Source organism: Paecilomyces variotii (genome assembly GCF_004022145.1).
Source record: "Paecilomyces variotii strain CBS 101075 chromosome Unknown C8Q69scaffold_2, whole genome shotgun sequence".
Taxonomy (NCBI): domain Eukaryota; kingdom Fungi; phylum Ascomycota; class Eurotiomycetes; order Eurotiales; family Thermoascaceae; genus Paecilomyces; species Paecilomyces variotii.
This window is the reverse complement of record NW_021167141.1, coordinates 4119240-4144473: the sequence shown is the minus strand read 5'-3', so window position 1 is coordinate 4144473 and position 25234 is coordinate 4119240. Positions and strand designations below refer to the sequence as shown.

Sequence of the window (25234 nt, the reverse complement as noted above, 5' to 3'; positions counted from 1 at the left end):
CAGACTGCAGTTGGATAGAGTAGACCAATAACACGCAAAGAGATAAAAAGGTATAATAACCTCAATATTGATGCTATATGATGTCACGCGGCCCAAATGGCCTACCGATCGGACTGAAAGGAGACGAACTATCGCTGCTCCAGAGCATAACCAACCGATCGACAGCGACTATTGGCACCAGCACTGTTCGTATTCTCCCCAAGGGGGCTGGCAAGGGACTGACTGATAAGTTGGTTAACTCAACAACTAACTAATTAACAAAAGAAACCTCGGGCGGGCCTCCGCCCTATCACATGACGGCACCAGCGTCTCGAACTTCCTGTTGACGCTCTGCCAGCTCAACGTGTTGGGCTCGATTGTATGCCACCAGATCCCGACTCGCCAGGTCAGTCCCCTTGCTCGATTCATTGGAGATAGGGTGGACGTCCTGGATGTGTGTTCTGTCGCCCACCCTCCGACAACAGCGTCCTCTCTGCCCGCCATATGATGTCTGCGCTCCCCCCTACGCTTCTCCCTCGAACCCTCCGATCGACTCTGCACTCGACGTGAGACGCCCTCCATGTCTCCGGAAAACAACCTCGCCGGACATGAGGCTGCTCGTATGGCTGAGACGCCCGCGCAGACGGTGTCCATCATAGGGAATGCGAAGACTCCAGCTGCCGTTCCCGTCGAGCGCCCGCTGTCAACGTTTGAGCGCGTGTTCTCGACTCATGCCCCAATCCTCGAATCTCTGCTCCTCCAATCGCCCACTGATACCATCTTTCAACTCTACCACACCTCCCGGTATCTCCGAAACTTCCTAAAATCGTACCCCACAGCATGGAAATACTTATCGTTCCGTCTACTCTTCCCGTCGGGGACGCAGACTCGCCCGTTGATCCCAGGCAGTCCTGATCCTGGCACTCCACGACAATCCCGTCCGTATGCGCTTGATCAGCTGCTGATGACCGTGGTGATACCGTTGAGCCCATGTCTGAGGAGCTTGGAACTGGATAATACAGCGGTGTCTGGACAGATCCTCATCTCGACCGTGTTACACTCCCGACGAGAAACACTGGAACATCTCTCTGTTCGCGGCTGCAAGAATGTCTCCCTCAAATATCATATCATTCCATATCTGACTATGTTCGGGCTCCAATATGATGTTGACATGTCGAAGAATATCGGAAGCTCTGCGTCTACGAAGCAGCTTGCACTGAAAAGCCTGTACACCTACAGATGTCGACATCACCGACGACGGCCTTATCTATCATCCTCTCTGCTGCGTAAGGACTCGGATTCAGAGCCTACCCATGAACTGGTCAACCTGTGCCACAAATTGGGAATCTGGACGGATACGGCGTGGTGTACGACGCCCGCTGGCCGATGCTTCCGACGACGCGGATATGTCTCGATGAGAGTCCCGCAAGGTGCACCGGAGGTATGGGTGGTGTTCGACAGACTCTGGAGGTCCAAGAACTGGATTGGTCCTGTCAGCGAGAAGGGAGAGTACCCGATGAAGAGAGACGGCAAACTCTGGGAACATGATGAGTCTGGATGCTATGGAGAACCGCTGGGAACGGGAGATGGAAGGGCACGTGGCGAAGGGAAGATGGCCCCTGTGCATCTCAGACGCAGCCACAGGCAGTTTGTCGAGAATATCAAATGCGATTCGTGCTTCGAGGACATCTCCGAGAGATGCGAGCAATGCAGCGTGTTGATGCACTGTGTTGGATGTCGAAAGACTCTATGTGCAAGCTGTGCTTACGATAGGCCGTATCATCGGTATAGGCCACGGACATCGAATGATGCTCCTGCAGAGACGTTCTGGTGGGCGCCTGGTGCAACTATTTCCCCGTGCATCATGCAGGAGCCTCCGTCGGATGCCGTGATAATGAACACAGCTAATCCAGTGGGCCCTGCCCAGTATCCATCCCTCAAGTTCCACTGGTGCTGTACTGAACCCATCTTCTCTGGCGGTGGTGGAATCAGCATTGGAACTGCCAATCGAGACGTTGACCTCGTCCGAGCTGTTCCCTTGCCACGGGGCCACGGTTGGGAAGACCCTGAATATTCGACGAATGAATGGAGCAAGACCTTCCCTAAGGATGCGTATGGTGACCCCCGGAACCCGGACTATTCGCTCGAGACGGGTCATATCGAGATGATGCGTTGGTTGTTAGGCCCGCCTACCCGCCAGGTATCAGCGTGTCCGCGCAACTTGTGTCAGGAATGCTATGATTCTCCGCAGTGGAAAGTCCACTGTAAGAGCTGTTCAAAACCACTTTGCATGGAGCATGACCTCCGCGGTCTCCGTCTGCGTATCTGCGGATACAAGGATCTAGCTCTGGAAAAGATGGCGATCCAAAGCAGGCCTACCCCGACAGCAGCGAGTCTGGAGGCACGTTTGGCTGGTCCCTCTCTGCCGGGACTCAACGTCTTTGTATCTCAGCACGATACTCCTGGTGCGGCTAGAATGCGAGATTCTTCAGCCAGCAGTGTAGTCGGTGATCATCCCGCGGATACTCCGGTCGGCATGCAAGGCTTTCTCGATGAGCCAGAGCAGAGTACTCGAAATCGACGGCCATCTCGAGCAGGATCGCCGACTTATTCTAATCGGTCGCGTTCGTCGTCTCCCTCGTCTGTATATTTCGAAGCCGCCACGGACGTTCCGAGATGGCAAGGCTGCCAGTCTTTCTTCTGCCCCCAGTACCGTGCAGTGGGAGACCAACGACAACGTTGCGCGAGTGTCCTGCGAGAGTGCACCAGCTGTTCGATCCACGTGTGCCAGGATTGCTTCGCGGCGAACCCACCCTGCACATGTTCCTACTGCGAGGTGAATTACCTCTGCCCGAACTGTCTGAAGGTACGGGAGCGTGATGGCACTTGCCGTCGGGCGGAAGAAGAACGAGCGCGGAAGGAGGAGAAGTGGAAGAAGGACATGGAAATGTTGGAGGATATCCTCGAGCGGAAGATCGCGAATGAGGTTGCCGAATTTGCAGGCCAGTTCTTCGGCCATATCCAGGATGGGGATCGGAGCACTGCGCCGCATGACACTGCACATAGCGGTCCGCAGCATCCTCAGCAGCATCATATTGTGTCAGATATGGCTGTGGATGCTGATTTGAATCTCGAGGACATGTCGACTCCGAACACGGACGGATAGGAGACGGGTATCGCTCTTCTTCCTTGTCCTTGTCCGTAGATTTTACTTCTCACTTGTGTCATCTATCTGCCTTTGATTCTGGTCGTTACCTTCTGGTCGTTACCTTGGCGCAAAGTTGCATCTGCCCGGTAGGCAGCGGAGCCATACCGGCGGAGGGAGCCCGGCGTATGGATTCTTTGGGACGTCGAGCCATCTATCTCGACTTGATTTGACTTTTATGGACATCACTATCTGGCTGGAGTTCAAGGCATCTAAATATCTGGTACAAAAAGTAGCCATCTGTTTCACAGCTGCAGCCGGTGCTGTATCGAGTTCATCTGATGATTGTTTGATTCTTAGTTAAGAACCTGATATTATCTTTACTTCGCATACATTAACACTATCGTTCATCTCCGGCATCCATCTTCCAGACTATCTCTTAGACAGTTAAAGACTTCATAGTACATACCGTAACGTATAGCGGGTATTGTGGCTGCAAACAGATGATTATGTATTATGGGGGCAAGGAAAGGTGAACCTGATATACTCAGCATTATCCCTAAAATAAAGAAGCTCCCAAAAAGTCCACGAGGTTGATAAGTTAACAGAGGAACCAAACCCAGTTGACTGACGATAATACTGATGTGTAGCAAGTACATACATATAGTTAGGGGTGATTCTCGCGGCTATTTAGAAGTTAGCACTGCATTACTTAGAGTATTCGCGGGGATCCCCACCGCCTTGCTGAGAGAAGTTACTCGAACCTGACGTCCCGGAGCTGGAAGTTTAAGCTTCATTCCTCTCTGCTTTCTAACTTCTTCTCGATCAGTAAGTGGTATCTTGGATCCTATCTTCTTTTTTTTCTTGTTCTGGGACTGAGAATTGGCCTTCTTCATCCCTATCAGGTCACACAGAAGATAACCTTCTAACCAGAACCCCTCCATACCCCGCGCCTTCTCCCCCCAGGAGCATCCTACGGAAGAAATACTCATTACCTCGCAAGACCAACCCCCTCTTAAGAGAATTTTCACCAAATAAACCCCATACCCAAACACTCATCCCACCATGTCCGACCCCGAACAAGACCCCACGCCCGTCGACATCGCCCAACGCGAACAAGAAGAAAAGGAGCGCAAAGCCAAAGAAGACGCCGAACAAGCCCAACTGCCATATAAATGGAAGCAGACCATCAGCGAAGCAGAAGTGACGGTTCCAGTTCCGGGAAATCTGAAGGGTCGTGATCTAGATGTTAAGATTACGAAGACGAGTATCAAGGTTGGGGTTAAGGGACAAGAGCCGATTTTGGAGGTAAGATAAGAACCTACCTGCTTTGCAGTTGGTTTTTGGGGGTTGTTTCTTTTTTTAATTAACCATGGTCTTTTTTTTTGCGGTGTATAGGGCGACTTCCCCCATCCAATTCACGCCGATGAATCAACCTGGACTCTCGAGACAACTTCCCAACCGCCAGGAAAAGAAATCTCTATCCACCTGGACAAAGTCAACAAGATGGAATGGTGGGCACACATCGTAACGAGCGCGCCTAAGATCGACGTGTCGAAAATCCAGCCTGAGAACTCGAGTCTGAGCGATCTCGATGGCCAGACGAGAGCGATGGTCGAGAAGATGATGTATGATCAGCGCCAGAAGGAGATGGGCGGGTTGACTAGTGATGAGCAGAGGAAGAGGGATATTCTGAAGAAGTTCCAGGCGGAACATCCTGGTATGTTTTTTTTTTATCTTCTCTTTTTTCTTTTTTCCCCCTTCACTCTTGTCTTTGGGGCGTGCGCTAACGATTTTTGTTCTGCAGAGATGGATTTCTCGAACGCTCAGATCGGTTAAAGTTACGAGACTACGAAGAAGTGTTACGTTCTGTTGATTTGATAAAGCATAGCATAGCGAATTCTGCTGTCTCTCTAATGGAAGCAGTATATGGAAAAAATGAATTCATACCATTCGGAAATTGGAGGCATAAACATCCGTGCTTCATATTTTCAGTAGCAGTGTCTATATACATACAATTACAATTTCTCCCGAAGAAACCTTTTCCATGGCGACATACAGACATGGAGAACATGAGAAGAGAGTTGGGTATCATGGCAATAATACAGGCAGAAGTCGTTTCTTGCCGTTTTTACTCATCCCGGAGTCGGAGATGGTAGGTCTCAAGGGATTCCTCCGTCATGGGAGTCGGTGCCTTGACCATGGGATCTTCACCTTTGCCGGTCTTAGGGAATGCAATGACGTCTCGCACCGAGTCCTTGCCCAGCATAACGGCGACGAGACGATCGAAGCCCAGTGCGATACCGGCGTGGGGAGGACATCCTGCTCGCAAAGCCTCCAGAAGGTGGGAGAAGTCAGCCAGTCGTTCCGCGGGCATCTTCAGGATATCTCGGAGGATAAACTCCTGGACCTTGGCGTCGTGGATACGACGGCTCCCACCGCCAAGTTCGACGCCGTTGACGACGAGATCATAGTGGTCTGCGACGACCTGGGTCGGATCCGTGAGGAGCATGTCTACATCCGCGGCGGTCTTGGGGGCCGTAAAAGGATGATGCGTAGATGAGATTCCAGCAGCACCTCCCTGGCCAGGTTCTGCATCTGTCGAGGGCGAAAAGAGAGGGAAGTCAACAACCCAGAAGAAGTCAAAGCCTTGTACTGCTGGTTTGAAGCCTTTCTTCACAGAAGCAGTGTACAGAGCCCGACGAAGATCACCTATAGGCGTTGAGCCTCCAGAGAATGGGGCTCGTTTTCGAGCCTGCAGGACGATGAGATCGCCGTGGTCAGGCTCGAGCATTTCCTCAATTCTCTCCGCAGCTTCGAAGCCGAAAGGCTGCAGTCCGCATAGTGGCTTCTTGGCGTCATAGATGAAAATACCCGGTCCACCTTCAGGATTATCATTGAAGGGTGCTCCTGCTGGGGAGTCTAGGAACTCTGTAATGAACCGGTGCGTCTCTTTGGGGTCGTTGTCGTTTCCTTCGAACTTAAAGACCTCCACGATGGGATCAACAAGCGGCGTGATCTTGCTTACCAGATCAACAGGTAGAAGGTAGTCGATCGGCGCAATCTCCATTCCGATTCTGGTGTCGGGCTTGTCTGAACCGTAACGGCGCATGGCTTCTTGATACGGCATTCGTCTGAAGGGGCCAGACGGGACAGGGTCCTTCATCAAAGTCGACCACAGTTTGCGAATGACTCCTTCAATAACTGTCATTACATCCTCTCCCGTCGCAAACGACATTTCCAAATCGAGCTGCAATCCATTAGAAATCTCATGACGCCAGGAAAGAAAACGTGTAACTCACCTGCGTGAACTCAGGCTGTCTGTCAGCTCGCAGGTCCTCATCTCTAAAACAGCGCGCAAACTGGTAGTATCGTGGAATCCCACTAGCCATGAGGATCTGCTTATACTGCTGGGGACTTTGCGGAAGCGCATACGCCATACCCCGTCTCCGAGTCGGGACCAGGAACTCACGAGCGCCCTCCGGAGTAGACTTAAATAGCAAGGGAGTCTCAATCTCCACAAACGGAGGTTGACACTGGTCCAGTTCCTCTTTGCAGATATTCCGCACCTGTGCTCGGAATCGAAGAGCCTCCCTCAAGTCACCGTCCGTTCGTAGTTGCAGATACCGCTGCTCCGGCGGAAACACCGTTTCGGACGTCATGATAATGTCCTTTGGGAAGTCATTCAGCGCGTGTATCTCCTCCAGATTGATTTCCCATGCCTCAATCTTCTCCGTATCCGGCGAGTCTCTCTCAGACTTGCTTCCTTTCTTCTGCTGGACAATTCCTCGCACAGCAACAGGACTATTCATCGCAATTGACCTGAGTTTCTCAAATGCTCCACTTTTCGCCGACGCGACGATTTGGATATTCTGTTTCATGGTAGGGTCCGTCAACCGGACGAAGGAGAGCTTCTTCGACAAGTCGACTCTGTTTCCAAGGTAGCCATGGAGGACTACTTCTTGCCCTGGAGAGGCTTCAGACAGGAATGTTTGGAAATTATAAGTGGCGCGTGGAAATTCAACTATTGAAATAAGTAATCAGCTTGCAATTAGCGACTATAGAACCGACTTCCATACCCGCGTTCTTGTATTGTTCCAAAAACGGCTGTCTCGACGATTCTATATGCGGCTGATCATATAGACACTGTCGCACATAGAATTGTCGCAACTGCTGCGGTCTGTTCCGCACTGCTGAAACCAGACCAGTTCGTCTGCCACGGATGTAGTTTGATATCTCGATGTAGCTCTCGCGGGGAGCTGCGCGGAGACGGAGGGAGCTTCGTCCCACGCTGCTCAGCAGCATTGCGACTAGAAAAATGAGTGAATCCTTGATCCTCTGATCAATTGAACACCGACTAATTGAAACGAGATACAGAAACAGAAATTATATCCAGGCCCTGTAAACCAGAGAGTTGAACAATCGCAACGGAAATCAATAATAATTCCGCCGCAGAGCTCCGAAGCTAAGTAACAATCCAATCCAACCACACCCGGCTGCACGTTCCTCCGATCCGACCGCGGGCCAGCGAAAATTAAATGTTTCCCAGCGCATCATTTTCTGCTTCCTTTTTTTCTTCATCCTTCCAAGTTTTGTACAAGTGAGTGCTAAATTTCCTCCCCAAACATCAATACCATTCTGTTTTATTCTCAACAGAACACTCGATTCAAAAGAATCAAAACTAACATTTCCTAAAAAACAGATGATGAAAGCCTAGTGTGTTATATTCGAACCTATCCCTCCTCTTCGGTCCTCTTGGCTCTCTGCGCCCTTTTATTTCTCCTTTCGGAGAAATAATCGGTGTGCGGCTTAAGTGGCTGGGAAGACTAAGATGGAGGGAGGATGAGATCTGCGTTCGGCACACCAACCTTGTTACTTCAGCGGACGCGATGAAGGCATCTCTGATTCACACCATTACTTGGAAGGTGTCCTGTTTTTGTGTGTTTTTCGTGTGTATTCCTAGGGCTAGGGCTCTTTGAGATATGTCTGTGTGTGGGAAGGATGATGGATGAATGAATGGATGGCTTGTCCTTTTCTAATGCGAGGTTTGGCATTCGTCAACGTTCAACGTTCTTCCTTTGCTGGACGTGTCTGTGAAAGGAGCTGCCTGGTGTTTGATGATACCCTGTGCTATTTTGATTGGAGTTTACGTTTACATAGAATACTACCTATTGTCATGATCATGGTCCTCGAGGATGCTTTTGCCCAAATAGCCTGTAGGAAAGTAAAATCGTCGGCTCTAATAGCCAACTTGTTAGAACTGCTTACGCCGTTGGATTTTGCTTTCTTTCCTTTAAAATCATTACAGTGATGTAAACGCCTCTGCCAGATACAGTCATCAAATACCAGGAAATTTTCAAACCTTCATATTCTCATTCTCAATATAATAGTCAAGGAAAGGGGTTCGACATCCCGAGACCGTTGCATCTATATCCTGACCTATATTCGTAAAGTAATTACATAAATTATATGAACTCCCACATCGCCAATCATTTTGCCCCTCCCATTTTTTTTTTTTTTTTTTTTTTTTTGGTTTCTGCACTTTCTGTAGTAATATCAACAATCCCCAAGCCCGCGTGGTGACATCTACTCTGCGTCCTCCTCCTCCTCCTCTGCATTCTGCTCTGTGCTCTGCTCGCCAAAGATAATACCCTCCAAGACACGTCTCTCCCCAGAGTCCTCCACCAGACTCCTGAATACACCACCTTCAATCTCCATCAGCTCTCGCGGACTACCGAATTCAACCGCCTTGCCGGCATCCATGACTAGGATGCGGTCGAAGTCGACGATTGTGCTCAAACGGTGAGCAATGACGAGGAGACTCGTAGAATTGCGGCCAAATTCTGAACGAATGGATTGTTGGATCAACGCGTCCGTCGACATATCGACGGCAGAGGTGGCCTCGTCAAGGACCATGACCTTGGGGCGAGATACGATGGCTCGAGCAAGACAGAGAAGCTGGCGTTGTCCTTGGGACAGATTCAGGCCTCCCTCGGAGATAGGAGAGGACAGTGAAGCGAATATATTGGCGTTTTTTCCGGTCGTTGATGATGGGCCAGTTCCCACTGGCGTAGTAGTGCCTCCTGTATGACCGGGGCTGTTGGTGGACGAAATTATAGTTCCGTCTTCGTTTCTAGAAATCAGATGGACACGCTCCAGAGCATCATATAGCTCACCGTCACCATATTGGCTGAACGGGTCAAGATTAGTCCTGATTGTACCCGAGAAAAGAACGGGATCTTGTGGGATAATGGCTAGTCTGCTCCGCAAGTCATGCAGTTTGATTTTCGATACGTCAAGGCCATCGATGTAGATGTGACCTTCGCGTGCTTCCAGGAAGCGGAATAAAGCCAGCGTGAGAGATGACTTTCCGGCGCCTGTACGCCCGACGACTCCCACTCTCTGATTTGTCTCGACGGTGAAACTGAGCCCCTTCAGAACAGGTGGGAGATCGGGGGCATAGCCAACGACAAGGTCCTCAACTTCGACACGACCTTCTGTCGGCCATGCGGCAGGGGCATCGTCTCCTCCCTGGTCCTCGATGGTAATATTGGAGTATTCAGTGACTCTTTCAACAGCATTCATGTCGAGCTCGAGGTTGGAATACATCCGAAGTGCCATAGAAATGGAGACCGTGTATTGTAGCGCGAAACTGAGTGCGAAGCCTGCCAGAGAAGCACTTATGCTTGGGATCGATACCACCAAGGCCGCCGTGACTGTCGCAAACAGTGCACCAACCATGTTCATACGCCAGCTTAGCCATCGATTGAATAGCCATAGATACCACCAAGCCTGACAATGGGCATCAATTTTTGCATACATCCGTTCGAGATACGTCGAGGTTTTGCCAAATGCACGGATAGTCCCAAGACCGATAAGAGCGGAGCCAAATTGTTCGTAAATAGGACTCTTAGCGTTGCTCTCCAGTCGCTTTACTTCTCTCGCTCCCGCCAAGTACATGAATGCATATCGGAGACAAACTCCAAGAAGTAAAGCAGCGAAGAGCATTACAAACGGTGAGACTAGGACGCCAGCAACAATAACACCAAGGACATCAAGCACCCGGTATGCTGTGAGGCCGATGTCGTAGCCCAGTCTGGAATCAATCATGTGGAAGTCAGCGGTAAAGCGATTGAGTATACGGCCAACAGGGACAGTATCAAGCCATCGGAGCGGTGCACGGAGAACAGCGTAAGCGAGGTCCTGGAAGAGGTTCCTAGATGCTCGAATCCCTGCGCCCAGAATGAAATAATAACGTAGTGACCCGACAATGCATATTAGTACGGACAAGCCTACGTAGATGCCCAGGTAAAATAAGAGATCGTCATCAGTGCCTGCTAAGGTAACCCCTTCGGCTGCCTGGTAGGCCGTTAGAAGGTGTTGTTCCGGTTGTGACTGCGCGACCGAAAGATAGCCCTGTTGGCGGGATTTTGTAGAGGAGGAGCTCGTCCAGATATTGACCCACCAAGACTGTCACAACAAGCTTCAGTTCATGCCCGTAAAAAGCTCAGTAATAGGGATTATCAACTCACCCGTCCGATGATCAACACGACATAGCTGACGTATAGAAGTACGACAAATACCCAGAAGGGTATACGGCCAGCGGTCTTGAAATACGCCTTGTACACCTCAAGCTTGATAGATCCTGTTTCTCGTTTCTCATCCTCAACGAACTTCCTTGGTGTTGGTCGCTTCGAGTCACTATCTCCATTCGCAGTGATGGAATCCCTTCTTTGTGATCTGTTCGAGATGACTTTTTGCAGTGTGGATTCCTCCGCGTCCAGGATATCGCCGTTATCCTCTGCCACTTCCTCGATTGTTTCTTCTTCATGTTCATGAGATAAGATATCGGTAAAGTTATCTGACTCTCTCAGGTCGCTCACAGTGCCAGCTTGTTTGACTGTTCCATCTTCGAGAAAAACAAGATAGTCGGTGCGAGGAAGGCATAGCCCAACATGGTGAGTTACAAGGATCCTGGTGCGCCCGGTACCTAGCTCACCTGTAACGGCATGTTCGTACAAGTGTCGACCTGTGTGAGCATCCAAAGCGCTGAAAAGGTCATCCATTACCAGAATTCCCGCCCTGGAGTACAATGCCCTTGCAAACGAAATTCGCCATCGCTGACCACCGCTGAGATTAATTCCATTGGCACCGATATCGGTCATGTCACCGTCAGGAAGCATATCAAGGTCCTTTTCCAGGGCACAGGCAAATAGCACTCTTTTGTAGCGTCGCGCATCGTAGGGCAATCCGAAGAGAATGTTGTCTTTGATACTCGCATTCTCGATCCAAGGGATCTGAGCCACATACGCAATTGCAGAATCAATGATCCAATTGGCAGGTGTAGCACGGTCATCAAATCGGTCCTCAAGAGCTGGAGGTACTGGAACTTTAATAGCGCCTTCTAGGATATCGCATTCTCCCAGAATCGAAGCAAGGAGCAGACTCTTCCCAGAGCCTGTCTTACCAGCTATGACACTAAAGCCCTTGGTTGGGAAAGTCAGGTTGACATTTCTTAGTACAAAACGATCTTCAGGGTCAACCTCCTCATCCGTAGGCCATGCGATGGCCGCTTCTTCGAAGGCAACGTGATCCGCTGGAATTGTGGTAATCTTCTTCTCTGGCGAATCGAGGTACTTTTCGATACGGACGAGACTGACCCAGGCCTCAAGACCGTTCGCGATCATCTCCGGTAAAACAGCCAAGGACGATTCTAGAGCGCCAAATAATGCCATTGCAGTGAAAGCGACCGATGCCGTGAGGCCACCATGGATCCAGGCGTATACGGTCAAGGAGACCGCGGATAGCATAATCGGGCCGAGAATCCAGATAGAAAGAAGCACCACGTCCCAGAGGAAGGCAGTCCACTGTGCCCCCAGCTCGATGTTACGGATGGCTGAGACCTTAGCATGCCACTGGGCTTCCAAAGCAGAAAACTTGATCTGTCGTATGCCCATCAAGACCTCGTTCACCACAGCCATCTTCTGGTCCCGGTATTTCATGAGTTCGGTTTGTGTCGATGTATACTTCTTTGATGCGATAATGTTGATGGGAGTTACCACGATGGTTACAGCGAGTCCTGAAAGGAGACTGCGCCAACCGATCAGCCTGCTAAGGAAGCCACAAGCAACTAACAGCTTGAGTATTGCCTGCGGTATCATGTACCAGTACGTGGAGAAGTCCCAGATACGCTTGGAGTCAACTGCAACAAGGTTCACGGTGCTCTGGCGAGATTTCTGTTCATCGCTGTCATCATCATCGTCTGTCGCCGCTGCCTGTTTATTGGCATAATCCTGGTCAGACGCCTCCTCTGGAAGTTCCGAATCGGCCTGCTTTGTTTCTCGAGATTTCTTCGTCTGCTTTACGTCCTTTCGGCGCATAGATTTGGCAAATGTCACAGCGGCAAGCCCTTCCGTTATGGGGAGTCCGACCCGACTCTGTATGATCCAGAATAGCCATTGTTCAAAACCAGTGGTGATAACCATCAAAAACCCCAGTGCAAATACCCAAAACCAAGAGACGTAAGAATTCCACGACTCAGTTCCGCGGGCTTCTAATGACCTCAGGATTCCCAGGAGCGCGATCTGCGGCGCGAAGCTCAACACGGAGATTACTCCTGCAAGCGCCAACTGCTGAGTGAATCCGCCAAAGTTGGCGACGATGATGGCTTTCCACAGGCGATGGGATCCCTTCGCTTTCTCGAGCTTCTCGCGCAGACTTCTTGATCGTATCTCGGAGTTCAGCTCATGCAGGTCGCTAATGGAGAGACCTCTGTTCTTGATAGCGAATGCCAGGATGGAGTCGACCCAGAAGAACGCGTATCTGCCGATAATTGAGGTAGTATGCTCCCTGTCGACAATCTTCCCATTTCTGAAGACATCAGGACGTCGAGGCAAGCTGACAGTAAGGAGAGCCCTGATGAGCGCAACAGCAATATATGTGCAGAACAGTGCTATGAATTCCTTGTCGCGCAGTTCATGAGGACCGTGAGACCACAGTAAGACAGCTTCTATACATGGTATTGCAATGGTGATGATACTGGCAATAAATGCATGACCGCCTAGTGAGAAGCGCTTTTTCGGACAAGGCTCAACAAAGAGTGCAATCGCATGGATTGTATGAAATCCCTGTAATCAATAATTCAATTATACGCATATTCTGAGGCTCTTTCGATATTGCTACATACCCATATTCCAACCTGGAGCCATGCCTCAATTAGATACGACTCAGGCCCTTTTCTAGTCGTGAGCATTGCGATAGCCAGTGAGGTGAAGAAGCCAATGACAGTGAGAGCGGCGATGGACGCTCTCTGCAGTTTATCTGTGAAAGCTTGGACCGACTCTGGTGTAGCAGCTCCATCTTGATCTTCATAGAGAATTTCTACAGCCTCCGATGCGCGACGACGAGCTTTTGGCGAGAAACGAGTCGCAATGCTGATAAGAGCTGGTGCTGTGCTCGCAGCGACAATGGAGAGTCCCAGAGCACCTGTGATAAGTGCTCCAGTTTCCTTGCTTGTCGCCATATTGACAATCGAGATGCTCTACTCTGGAGAGCTGTGCCTAGGCACGCAGATCTGAGGGAGCGACAAATGATTGTACTCAGTCGCGCATCCCGGTGCAAACGAGGAACTGAAGCATATGAACGCGAGAAAATGTAAGGTGCGTGTATAGACGCGTGTAAGCTGTGCAGCAGCCTAGTTATCGAGCACGCTATCAGCTACTAACGGTGGGGACTAGATGGTGTTATCAATCCGGCGACCGCCTCCCCCAAGTCAATAAATGATACTCCGTAGGCATTATTATTATTGCTTCAACAAAAAGAAAAGCCCCGCTGATCTGCTGAAATATATCCTTACAAGGATATGATTGCCCTCGTACAGCATATCATTTCACAGGCTAAATAATTGTGAGTCAATCTTATAGATTCTTCCAAGCCTTCCTTGAATCTTCCTCTTTTGTGAAAGATGCCTTCATCTTAAGTATTTGCCCCCTACTAAATCCAGTCTCATCGAGTCAAAGATGTCGGTCTCGTTTGTGCTCTTTCAAAACAACAAAGGTATGTGCAAGAGTCGTGTTATTTATTCGAGTACCTGCATTATTTCTATTTCTTTCCTGTTCCAATGATGAATATCATTATCATCCGCCATTCGAGGTCATCGCATAGCCAGACTTTGAGTCGAGCGCTGGAACAGATTCTTTAGTACTACTTAGTACTCCGTTGATTGGGCTTTGTCCGCTACTTAGTTAACGGTGGCTGGCGTCACAATGCGACGGTCTCCGCAACCAACTTGACCGCGCCATCAATCACTATCGTCCATCTTGCATCCATGCAAGGGCTACATGGATGATGACTCGACGCCATCCATCTCATCTCCACGCGATTTTAAGTGAGTCATTGCCAAAATATCGTTCTGGTGGCGTCGGGAGGGGGCGTCAGGCTTCCACTTCCCAGGCAACTGTCGGGATGTCTCCGTTTTTAGAGAGGATGACAATTCCTGGCTGCGCGAGTCCATCGTCATATTTATGCTCCAGGGCGAGAGGCGATGATAGTATTCAGAGCCAGCGATAGCACGTGTCCCTGATCCGCAGGCAAGTATAAACCGCTTACCTGCAAATAGCACCACTACTGGCATGAAGTGACACCATCTCCATTGCGGACAATCGTGATCTATTACTCGCTGCCAAGTCATTTGCGCATACTCTTGTGAATGCTCGCAGAACACATGTGTAACGTATTGGCGATTCTTTATATTCACGAGGTCCACACCAATGGCCATGATACCGTCGCCAGATAATCCATTGAGAGGATTCAGGTCATAGTCCGAAGTTCAGTCTTCTCTTCGTGATGACCGGGAAGTTGCCTTTTCGCACGTTATTCCAGCACGGGCTTCCACCCTCGCCTTCGAGAAAATCCCTCGACGCCTTCGTCTTCTAGAACTTCTTTTGCTAGTCGTCCAGTCACGACGCTTCTCTCAACTTCTGGCCCACGAACGTAGAATGGTTCAAACCCAAGGAGCCCCCCATTATCATCATGAGTGCGTTTCCGTGTCCAGGACTTTCTCCCAGATTCAGAACCCATGGTAGAAGGCTCAAAACCGGAATTTAATCTGTCGAGCGTGATGAACCATCTGCGCTGATGTATGGATCCGACAGAATTCACCGCTCCAGGGTAGGCATTTGTGAGGCGAGTCATTTCATCGATGTCTTCCTCATCCGACGCTGATGCAGAGCCAGCCTCGTCCGTTCTGTGTTCATTCTTTGATGTATCTGTCGAAAATGACTTTGATACATGAACAGCCGCAGCAGAGGACGTTCTGCGATGATGATAATCCGGAGAAGGGGACGGACTTCGTGATGGGGTGCTAGAAGGCTCCCGGCGAAGTGATGGTGCTGTGCGTCTCCTGCGTTTGCGCGGAGTTTTCGCTGGCCCAGAGACGACATTATCCTGTGTTGTGAGACGCATAGTGATGGTGTAATCAGGCGGGAGACGCGCCCCATGGAGACGTAGGCGAATCTTGCGCTATGAAAATGACCAAGTCAGTACTTCATAAGACCAGACACTATTTTGCGTCATGAAACTGCAGATTGCCACGTACATTCTGGAATGCCTGTCGTAGTTTCTCGTTCTCCGAGAGCTCTTGATCTGGTTTTGAGGAAGGCTCCGATATGTCTGATACAGAGTCCTCTGTTTCTGGCTCTTTGATTTGAGGGTGATACGGTAAAACAGAGTACTCGCCAGTATCCCAGATAATCATACTTCCTGTTGCCGGTGAAGCTGTCTCGATGAGGTGATTCTGCAAAGTAATCAGCATATACGAATATTTTCACTGGGAAGTTAAGTGTACACTCACCCACAGGCAATGCACCCTCGTCTCCGTGGCATTTCGGTTTAATCTCCGACTATTTGGATCTCCAGGAAGACCATACATAATTGCCCAGCTGACAGAACTACTCTCTGAAATCTGCAGCCTCAAATCATAATGTGGGCCAGCAACTGGATGATCATGTTGATGGATAACAAAGTGATGGCCCTTTGGGTGTTGATTTCTCAAGTAAATGTTTACCCATTCTGAGTGAGACAGTCGAGGAATCCCCGGCTGAATTGGTCGAGTTGCTTTCGAAAGACGAGAGGAGAAAATAGAAAGATGATCGCTGACTTGAACTTCGCCGGCTTCGATTGCGGCCAACGATAGATCTCGAGTTTCCGTTGGCGAGTTTGAGGCATTGTTATCGCCATCAGATATGGACAGTCCGCGTTCCTTTCCCCTGCGATTGGGTTCTAGAGTCCTTCGGCTTCTCGGAGGCGATACGGTAGTACGAAGAGTAGATGGAAGATGCATCATGTATTTATCTCTTCGGCCTGAGCCAGTCTTCCCCGAGTTCAATTCTTGAGCGCCGTCAGAAGCTGCGTGGCTTGAAGGCTCCATCTTGCGGAATATCTACCGTTTTATAAAGTAAAGGATCATGGTGCACATTGATTCTTTACACACATATGAGTGGTGTCTTGCCGTTGCCTCGCTTCGGTGATGGGTCTTCGCTCAACGACTGCCGGAGCCCGCCTCTATAGAACTTGGCTGATTCCTATCTTCTGGACAGCCAGCAGAAGTGCTAGACATGCTTCGGACGGTTGAATAATAGTGATGATCCTGCTTGCCCTCAAGCAAAGGTGAAGGTTTATGTGGATGCTTACAGTGCTTAGTAACAAAGCTCACGGGCTGCTTAAGCGGTTAGCCACCTACCACTTTTGGGGGGTGCCAGAAAAGTCCCAACATCCGGTACTTCATAAGCATATACTTGTTTCAAGGAGAGTCCAGAAGCCTGTGCTGGATAAGAGTGAACGGATGGTTTCACAACAGACAGGCTCTTCGAGAAAGGCGTTCAATTACTCTTATGGTAGTGGGTAGTAGCTCCCACCGGAGACAACTGCTTCGATCGCCGTACTTTCCTCCGTAGTTCTTAATTTGTTTTGCTTCATTCACGCCGTTTGTTTCACTTCATTTGAAAGCGTTCCCGGGAGACAGTGATGTTGTCAAGAGATGAATACGGGAATCACTGATCGAAGCTGCTTCCTTCCGTTAAACCCTTTGAACTTAGTAGAAATAAGAACTATCGATACTTGATTCAAAATTATATTGGTGATGACAGCCATTGACTATATTAGTGGACAAGTGCTGAGAATGTATGTATATATGAATTATCTATCCAGTGAAAGGATCGAGTTGGCAAGAATGAACTTGAATCAAAATTAAGTTCCTAAAATGTCGTTCAATGATGGCATGGAACGGTATAGTAGGAGGAAAGAAGCTTGGATTCTCCCCTCCTGTTGGAGAGGTGTACTAAATACTAGCTAAGCCTAAGGCGGTATAGGATACTGCCACTTGACACCTCCGTGCCCCTCCATAGGGTAGCTCCCTGGCTACGCCCCGTTCTGTAACAAATGACCAGACTGAGACTTCCTCCATAGTCCATCTCATGGTGGTATGCCCCTTCTACGTTGGGAAATAACAGGCTTATAATTGAGCTAAACATCTGATCCGACCCGAGACTACCTACAAAAGTCATCCAGATACCCTGGTCCCTGGGTAGAAATCAACAGCGTCGCTGCATACCTTTTATAAAAGAGACCGGCTTATCTCGATACTACAAATCACAAACTGCACACACCGTGGACGCCTTTACTTCTCATACCGCCTCCTTTTCGGCAAGCCAGTGGGAGATTGGCCATATATACGGCCTCACAATCATTGGAGGATTAATTGTCATAGGAGGCATAGCCTTCTTGTATTGGTTCACCCGATGGGTCGACAGCAGGTATGCAAAAGTCATTGATTTACGCGTGCATGTGCTAATATTGTAGATATGTCTCTCTTGAGACAGTGATGAAGTCCGTGGAAAACCCGGACATCGAGAGCTGCAAGCAAGTATGGAAACTTGGTAAGTTTGATTTGAAAAGTAATTACTTCCATCGCTAATAGCTATAATGAATGGGATAGGCCAAAGGCCCAAAAAAGAAAAGCAGTGATGAAGAATAAATCAGCTCCAACAGCAATTGCAGGAGCTGCAGCAGGTACTAGGAAATGTGCAAGAGCGGCTGCAACAACTACAGCAAGAAGGGGAACACGACCTAAACGTCTCATAGTGAGCAGTACAGACTGACAGAAGGACAGAAGAAACTTTGTATGTCATAGGAGATAAATAAGGGATCAAATTCCCCTAGACCTAGAATCAAGCAAGCAACCTAGATGTATGTATAGGCTAGGTGGTTCGATCTATCCATCCTCCCGTGCAATTTAGGATTTGACAGATATCTTATTAAAAATGAAGTTCTCTTGTCCGTAATGGTTTATGTACAGTACAACGTCTATGGAAACCTCAGCAACATATTGAGGCTGCTGTAGAGTTTTCGCCGAACTAACTCGGGAAAGTGTACTTTGTGCCGCAAATACACCAACGGAGCATTACATGTGGATGATCTTTATACAATAGGCACGACTACAAATAGACTTTCTGACCTTTGTTATGGTATTGCAAAGATAACTCGCTAAAGAGGTTAAATGTTCTCTGTAATGGCTCTGTTCAAATTGACTATCAACTTCATCAGCATGTGGAAATATATGTCATGAAGGTACAATGTCTTCCCTTCGCAGAATATGTCGCCGTATACAACTATTGAGTTGCCGGCTGAAATGAAATCCTTTTATGATTATAAAATGAAATGTTCTACAGCTAATGTATTCGTGTCATAGATAACTCATTGGTACTGAGGGATCTGCCCAGTAGTGTTACGCAACTGTGATCCGTTGAAGGGAACCGGTATTTAAGCATAAGTTCTGGTTTCACAAACAAAGATCTCGATACTGATTCACATACCTGGACAATCCATAAGCAGCAGCCATCATGCTCCCAGATCACCCGCTGAAACGCTTCAAATTATTTCGCTCCAAGGATCTTGTCGAGTCAAAACCCTCCAAGGGGCCCGAGAAGTTGACCGAGGAAGAATGGATCAAAAAACTCAAAAATTCCAAAAAAACGAAAGACTGGATAGCTCCCTGTCTTTCATCGGATCTATCGCTCGTGGCAAAGGTGAGGGTGCTTGACGTGGTCCCGTTGTCTTTCTACAATGATGAGTACGGGATGAGACAACTTATAAGAGCACTGGAGCGTTCCGGCTTGTCACAACTGGACCAGTTTATACGCTACAAGTGGTTTCATAAAAATCTTAACAATCGTCGTGTCGATAGTGAACTCACATGGTGCCAAGAGGTAGTCAAAGCAGATATATTAGGGCGCCAAATTGTGCAACGAGAAATATACATCAAGGAACAGATGCATGCTCTGCGAAAATCACTTGATCTGTCCTCACTTTCCGATACCGATACGTCTAGTATTCCAGAGCATTACAAAGAACAGCATAACAAGCTTGGGATTTACGAAGAGGAGCTTCAAAATATAAACCGCGAATATCTTATTCATTATCGAAATCATTGGAAGCTTCGGGTTGAAGCGCCGCGCGGTCCTCTGAAGTGGGCATTCGATGTTACGAACCAACGCTCAATGTGGGCTTCACTTCCTTGGCTGAAGGAGGATTGTGCCGGGCGCGGGGGCTGTTGCGCACGAAGTTGCGGATGTTGTGCAAAACCGAGAGATACAAACCGCCACTTGTATAACCAGGGGCACTGCACCACAGCCTGCGCATGTTGTATCCATGCTCATACAATCGATGATCAAAATGCCTTAGACGATATCAAAGATTTCCCCTTTGACGCGACATCTCTACCATGGAATGGATACACGCGGCGCGTAATCGAGGCGTACATCTTTCGCTTGGATTCTATCAGCCTGAAGCTCCAGTGATAAGATTGAGAGGCGTGATCAACATTTTGCGCGAGCAAAAATGATCCTGTCACACAAATCAAGCAGCTAAATGATCTAACACGCCGACTCTACTCGATCGATGACTCTGGTATCTCAGCTGTATCTTGTGCAGTCGCCTCTTTCTAGAATGCATACGTCCATAGTCTGTTGACGGATGATGCTAAACCACTGGCGTTGACGCTAAATCCGGCTTGACCTTCCCTCAGTTATTGATCTCCACGAGACGTCTACTTACAAGACTTAGTTGAATGGCTATAGCTTGAATAGATAATTACAACTCGTATACTCTGTACCTTTGAGGATCAGTCTTGTAATCTATATCGACGTTTATGGGACGCCAGGATAAGGGGAGATTATCGGACCAACCATGTTTAGTATCATTCTTATCGAATCCTCTTTAGCTATCTTATGTCCTCCTCAACTCAAGGTCGCGAGTACAACAGTTCTTAGGGAGTCTCCGAGCCACTTCTCGCCTGGACCTTACGTATCTTATCTAGTGTGCTGCAACATGCGGTCAAATATATAATAAGCATTTGATCCCGCGGGATCATTTGGATAAGTCGTCCAGATTCCGATGAGTACTTGCGCCTAGGATTGCATTCATCAAAATGGTTAATCAGGAGGACGTGGTCACAGATGTTCCTGGCACTGTGTACCTAGTGGATAGTATATCTCCCCGCTTGAGTACTTTTTCCCTGGGCAGATTAGCAACTAACTAACCGGAGATAGAATCAGGGAGTCTAGCAAACGCTGCACATGCTAGAAATGAGGACGTCTTATTAATTCCCCAACCGACAAACTCAGCTGCAGATCCTCTGGTAAGCGGAATATTAATCACTATGCGGTTATATACAGTCGCTGACATTATGTCCAAACAGAACTGGCCCAAGTGCAAAAAGTACTGGTCTCTATTTCTGATATCTACATACGCCTGCGTACAATCCTTCGGCGAAAACAACTGGGGTGCAGCATGGACGACCATATCCGAGGAAGCAGACGTCACGCTCGAGAACATGAACGGAGGATCAGCTCTCAATTATCTCCTCTTGGGGTTCCTCAATATTATCTGGATCCCCACCGCCATGAAACTGGGACGGAAGATTGTATATATTCTCAGTCTATGTCTCACTGTGGCTAGTGGGATATGGGGTGGGTTCTTCTACGGAACAGGACAGTATTATATTATGCTTGCGATTAATGGAGTTGGAACAGCCGCCTACCAGGCGCTGATTCAGTTAACGGTAAGTCAGGCTGCAGTTTGTCTTGCGATCTCTTGTTCTCTAAGGAAAGGCTTACGATTCCAAAGATATTCGATATGTTCTTCGCGCATGAGCGAGGTCGAATGGTCGCCGTATACATTTTCGGGCAACAATTAGGTTCCATCCTAGGTCTCATTCTAGGCGGTTATATCGCCGATGGAATTGGATGGAGATGGAGTTCGCCTCTCGTAGCCATTGCCGCTGTATGGGTTCCGGACTCACTCCAATAGACTGGGAAGGATATGGATCTAACAATGAGCATAGGGCATCCTCATCGTCCTGTTCATATTTACTTTCGACGATACGATGTTCCCTCGACACCGATCTCAAAATCAACTGCCTCAAAACATACCCCCCAGCCAGCAAGATGATAAAACGCCTCTACCAGCACCCGACGATAAAACGAAACATGTCCCTGTATCACTCACCCCGAGCCAAGGAGAAGGCGAAATCATCGTTCCTCCACGCAAGTATCTCCAAAGAGCCGCTCTCTGGCACTACTTCCCCGACGATAAAACTACCTGGTTCCAATACTTCCGTCGTCCATTCTATCTGTTCGCATTTCCCAATATCGTTCTCAGCGGGATCCAGTTCGCTTTCGGTTGCACGGCCGGTATCGTCTCGTTCAATACCATATCTGAAATCATGACTGAACCTCCGTATAACTGGAGCGTTAGTGCCGCAGGGTTAATGTTCCTTGCTGCTATCGTGGGGGATTTCGTCGGGTTAGTAGTATATGTCTGATTTACTCTCTTGACCTATAGATACACACCCAAGTGTTACTTAAGTACTTTGGATTTGCATAACTGACCCCACCGAACCCTGTACAGAATGGCAATAGGGTCTCTCTCAGACACGCTCATTATATTCCTCGCCCGGCGAAACAACGGATTTAAAGAACCCGAAATGCGCCTCTGGATGTTCATCCTGCCCTTCGTCGCAGGTGGTGTTGGATACTTTTCCTATGGATGGTGTGCGCAAGCAGGCGCCTCGTGGATTGGTATCGCTTTCGGACTCGGATGTATGATTGCGCAGCAAGTCGCTGCGACTACGATTGCGACGACGTATGCGATGGAGTGTTTTGATGGGGTGCGTTATTTCTTTCTTATTGCTTTGATTTTTTTTTTTTTTTATTTTCTTTTCCCGGGGAGTCAACATGTCTGGTTTAACGCGGATGGCTACTAACTAGTTGGGGCGTCTAGGTATCTGGTGAACTCGTTGTCGTTCTGGCAATCTGTTCATCGGTGATCAATTTCGCCATGTCGTTTTCTGTACAGCCGTTGATCGATAGGACGAACTATGGCTGGGCGTTTACATTCTTTGGCATTCTGGTTCTGTTGTCTATGCTGATGGCTGTTCCAATGATTACTTGGGGAAAGCGGTGGAGAAGGATGTGTAAGGGGCGATATGAGGCGTATCTGAGGGAGGTTGAAGGAGGTGGTTCTGATTAAGTAGTCCCGCTTTCATTGTTGGACTTGAAAATGGGATTGGTTGAAATTGGGCGTTGACTTTCGTGGATTATGGACATAATATGTACTATTCGTAAGAAGCTAGGATAGCTATTTGCAGGTCTTGAGTGTTATATACGACATAGAAAGTAAAGGTGATCCGACAGTAAATAGCCAAATCTGGGTATCTCCGAATATATACTCAGGGGGCGCCTAAAGACCATCACTGTTTGGCTGGCTTCACGCTTTGAGGGTTGTGGAAAACATCGTTAGGATCGACTTCTGCTTTGATTTGTTCCAGCTTCGGCAAGTTGGAACCCCAGTAGGCGAGTTGTCCGTCAGGCAGCTTTGGGTCGACGTATCCTGGATAGGCGCCAAAATGGACCTCGGGCTGGGAACTGGTAAGAAGGTTACTGAGACCGTCAAGGAACTGTATCGTCGTATTGGATACAGGTCCAACGGAAATGGCGTATGATTGTAGCCAAAACAGGGTGTCACGGTGGGTATACGATGTGCTATGGACAGGAACATCGCTGACTGCACCGCCAGACAAGTCAAAGATGGCGAACCACAACAGTGCATCCTTTTCCGTTGTACTGAAGTAGTCGAACATGTCGTCAATAGTGTCATTAGGAATGAGTGTGTCTGGGCTGAAATTGAGGGATTTGGCATAGAATGCAGAAGGGACGCCACCGCCGCCCTCGAGGGCAGCATCTTCTGCCCAGTCTGCGACCAGACCCAGCCAGTCCTGGACCACGGTGACATTGGAGCCTTGATTTTCCGGGAAATGACTCTCGAGTTCGAATGCGTCGAACTCCTCTTTCGTACCGAAAAATGTTCCTGACGCGACTATAGCGTCCTCCAAAACGGTCATAGTAGCTGCAAACTTGCGGTTCAGGTTGGGCGTGGAGACAAAGGCTTGCCAGTCCTTGAAGGTCTTCGCTTTTGAGGCATTATCTCCGAAGTTGAAAGTATAAGAGTACTGTACGGCTTCACCTGGCGCCGGCTCCGTCCTGACGGTGAACTCGGTGATGATGCCAAAGCTGGCACCAGCACCCTTCAAGGCGAAAAGAAGATCAGGGTTCTCTGTCTGGGAAGCCCTCACAATGCTAGAATTGGCCAAAACAACCTGGACTTCTTCAATGTGGTCGAGTGCTGCTCCCCATAATCGCGACGTAGGGCCCAGTCCTCCAATGGTTGCATGCCCACCGATACCAACCTGTGGACAGGTTCCATGAGCCATGGCTCTCCCTCCAGCATTGTATAGACGCGTCGTGACGTCGCCAAGGAGGGTACCGGCTCCAATTGTCGCTCTCCATGTTTCATTGTTCATTGAGAACTGCTGGAAGTTCTTCAGATCCACGACGACCTCTCCATCGACGCCACCAAGTCCTGGACTCCTGTGAGACACGCCACAAAATAAGTGAGGACAATAGACATACCATAATTTCCATAACTATGGCCTCCACTCTTGGGTTGAACCTTATACCCGGCATCCGCAGCGCACTTCACTATGGATGCTACCTGGTCCACCGTCTCCGGGGTAGTGACTGCAACTGGCGTAACTGGAACATCGAGGTTGTAGGGTCTCACGTCGACGGCTTGGTAGAGCGGCGCATTCTGGAAGGCGACCAGGGCTGGATTACCCCCTACTGCCGACAACAGGCATTGGCCTGCGGATGTGCTTGTTGTATTTCCCATTGTGAACGATGCCTGTGTTGAGATTTTCGATTTGTACCGGCAGGACTGGAAGCAGATGAATACAGCCAGAGAGAGAAATCGAGGCGGCCAGCTCTCTCATCGTAGGGCACAGGAGGGAGGTTCCTTGGAATGAGGGAGCTCCCGGAACGGATAGCAGAAGCTAAGCAATCCATCGCCATGATAAACACTTCCCATTGGAATTGACGTGGTGATCAGCCAAAGTCTGTAGGGCTTCCTGTAGAACCGATAGGCCCCAGCATCGACGCGAAGCTTACTTATGGTAGATCACCGGTGCCCACCGCTGAGTTGGGACGATCTGACTCGGCTTCGGCTATGGCGCACGTAGGTCAAGATTCAACAAATTCAATAATCAGCGGTCGATCGACAGGGGGAATTCCCTGATTCCCCGTCTTTGAAGTTTGATCTCTTTGATCCATCGGTTGCGGGACGTCGGGTTGCAGAGCTTAGATAACTATCTAACTGCCTTGTTGAAACAAAGCGAATGTCGTTGTTGAGTGAGTCTGTCGAAAGTTGGAAACAGAGGATCTAGCGGAGATCATTGGCGCTCTCTTCGATTACAGGATCTTCGTTCCCAAGGGTTGGTTATCGAATAGCAAATTCTCCGATCCCTGTCATCTCCTAAATGCGACCACGATTCGAGCGATGCAGTTTTCTAATATTAGTCCAGCCACTGGGATGATTCAGTAACGACTTGATGCTTGTTTGTTGTCAGCTTCTCGACGCATGAACCACACCTTATAATGCCAACGGCTGGCTGGGTGACATCGCGTAGATTATCGCAGATGATCGACCTGCTATCTTCCTGCA

At 48.9% G+C, this 25234-nt stretch overlaps 9 protein-coding genes across 9 annotated transcripts; 4 read left to right on the top strand and 5 right to left on the bottom strand.

The window, feature by feature from the left end:
• The first annotated feature begins 291 nt into the window (after window positions 1-291).
• C8Q69DRAFT_179022 (hypothetical protein) lies at window positions 292-3194 on the top strand. Its single transcript, XM_028625849.1, has one exon. The coding sequence runs from the start codon at window positions 560-562 to the stop codon at window positions 3143-3145; it is 2586 nt and encodes an 861-aa protein (XP_028488308.1). The 5' UTR covers window positions 292-559; the 3' UTR covers window positions 3146-3194.
• A 643-nt stretch (window positions 3195-3837) lies between these two features.
• C8Q69DRAFT_178947 (nuclear movement protein NudC) lies at window positions 3838-5109 on the top strand. The gene is made up of 3 exons (XM_028625847.1): window positions 3838-4432; window positions 4523-4844; window positions 4932-5109. Exons 1-3 carry the CDS (start codon window positions 4190-4192, stop codon window positions 4961-4963), a joined length of 597 nt encoding a protein of 198 aa, XP_028488307.1. The 5' UTR covers window positions 3838-4189; the 3' UTR covers window positions 4964-5109.
• Window positions 5110-7712, bottom strand: C8Q69DRAFT_179018 (putative aspartyl-tRNA synthetase). The gene is made up of 3 exons (XM_028625848.1): window positions 7204-7712; window positions 6427-7148; window positions 5110-6374 (listed from the first exon to the last, which is right to left on the bottom strand). Exons 1-3 carry the CDS (start codon window positions 7427-7429, stop codon window positions 5256-5258), a joined length of 2067 nt encoding a protein of 688 aa, XP_028488306.1. The 5' UTR covers window positions 7430-7712; the 3' UTR covers window positions 5110-5255.
• A 758-nt stretch (window positions 7713-8470) lies between these two features.
• On the bottom strand, window positions 8471-13797 carry C8Q69DRAFT_429519 (hypothetical protein). Its single transcript, XM_028628470.1, has 3 exons — window positions 13311-13797; window positions 10657-13251; window positions 8471-10594 (listed from the first exon to the last, which is right to left on the bottom strand). Exons 1-3 carry the CDS (start codon window positions 13644-13646, stop codon window positions 8711-8713), a joined length of 4815 nt encoding a protein of 1604 aa, XP_028488305.1. The 5' UTR covers window positions 13647-13797; the 3' UTR covers window positions 8471-8710.
• A 1198-nt stretch (window positions 13798-14995) lies between these two features.
• C8Q69DRAFT_505279 (DNA polymerase ligase-domain-containing protein) lies at window positions 14996-16550 on the bottom strand (the record flags this gene model as incomplete). The annotated part of the gene is made up of 3 exons (XM_028632690.1): window positions 14996-15643; window positions 15720-15917; window positions 15975-16550. 3 exons carry the CDS (start codon window positions 16548-16550, stop codon window positions 14996-14998), a joined length of 1422 nt encoding a protein of 473 aa, XP_028488304.1.
• Window positions 16551-17517: 967 nt separating this feature from the next.
• Window positions 17518-18458, bottom strand: C8Q69DRAFT_459646 (hypothetical protein). Its single transcript, XM_028630095.1, has 3 exons — window positions 18168-18458; window positions 18021-18034; window positions 17518-17968 (listed from the first exon to the last, which is right to left on the bottom strand). Exons 1-3 carry the CDS (start codon window positions 18258-18260, stop codon window positions 17806-17808), a joined length of 270 nt encoding a protein of 89 aa, XP_028488303.1. The 5' UTR covers window positions 18261-18458; the 3' UTR covers window positions 17518-17805.
• A 116-nt stretch (window positions 18459-18574) lies between these two features.
• On the top strand, window positions 18575-20390 carry C8Q69DRAFT_459642 (hypothetical protein). Its single transcript, XM_028630094.1, has 2 exons — window positions 18575-18913; window positions 18994-20390. The coding sequence occupies exon 2, from the start codon at window positions 19021-19023 to the stop codon at window positions 19975-19977; it is 957 nt and encodes a 318-aa protein (XP_028488302.1). The 5' UTR covers window positions 18575-18913; window positions 18994-19020; the 3' UTR covers window positions 19978-20390.
• A 135-nt stretch (window positions 20391-20525) lies between these two features.
• Window positions 20526-22818, top strand: C8Q69DRAFT_178831 (putative MFS transporter). The gene is made up of 7 exons (XM_028625845.1): window positions 20526-20664; window positions 20734-20816; window positions 20877-21239; window positions 21305-21460; window positions 21522-21982; window positions 22088-22346; window positions 22460-22818. Exons 1-7 carry the CDS (start codon window positions 20607-20609, stop codon window positions 22706-22708), a joined length of 1629 nt encoding a protein of 542 aa, XP_028488301.1. The 5' UTR covers window positions 20526-20606; the 3' UTR covers window positions 22709-22818.
• A 110-nt stretch (window positions 22819-22928) lies between these two features.
• Window positions 22929-24406, bottom strand: C8Q69DRAFT_505276 (putative glucooligosaccharide oxidase; the record flags this gene model as incomplete). Its single annotated transcript, XM_028632689.1, has 2 exons — window positions 22929-24097; window positions 24148-24406. 2 exons carry the CDS (start codon window positions 24404-24406, stop codon window positions 22929-22931), a joined length of 1428 nt encoding a protein of 475 aa, XP_028488300.1.
• Window positions 24407-25234: the final 828 nt, after the last annotated feature.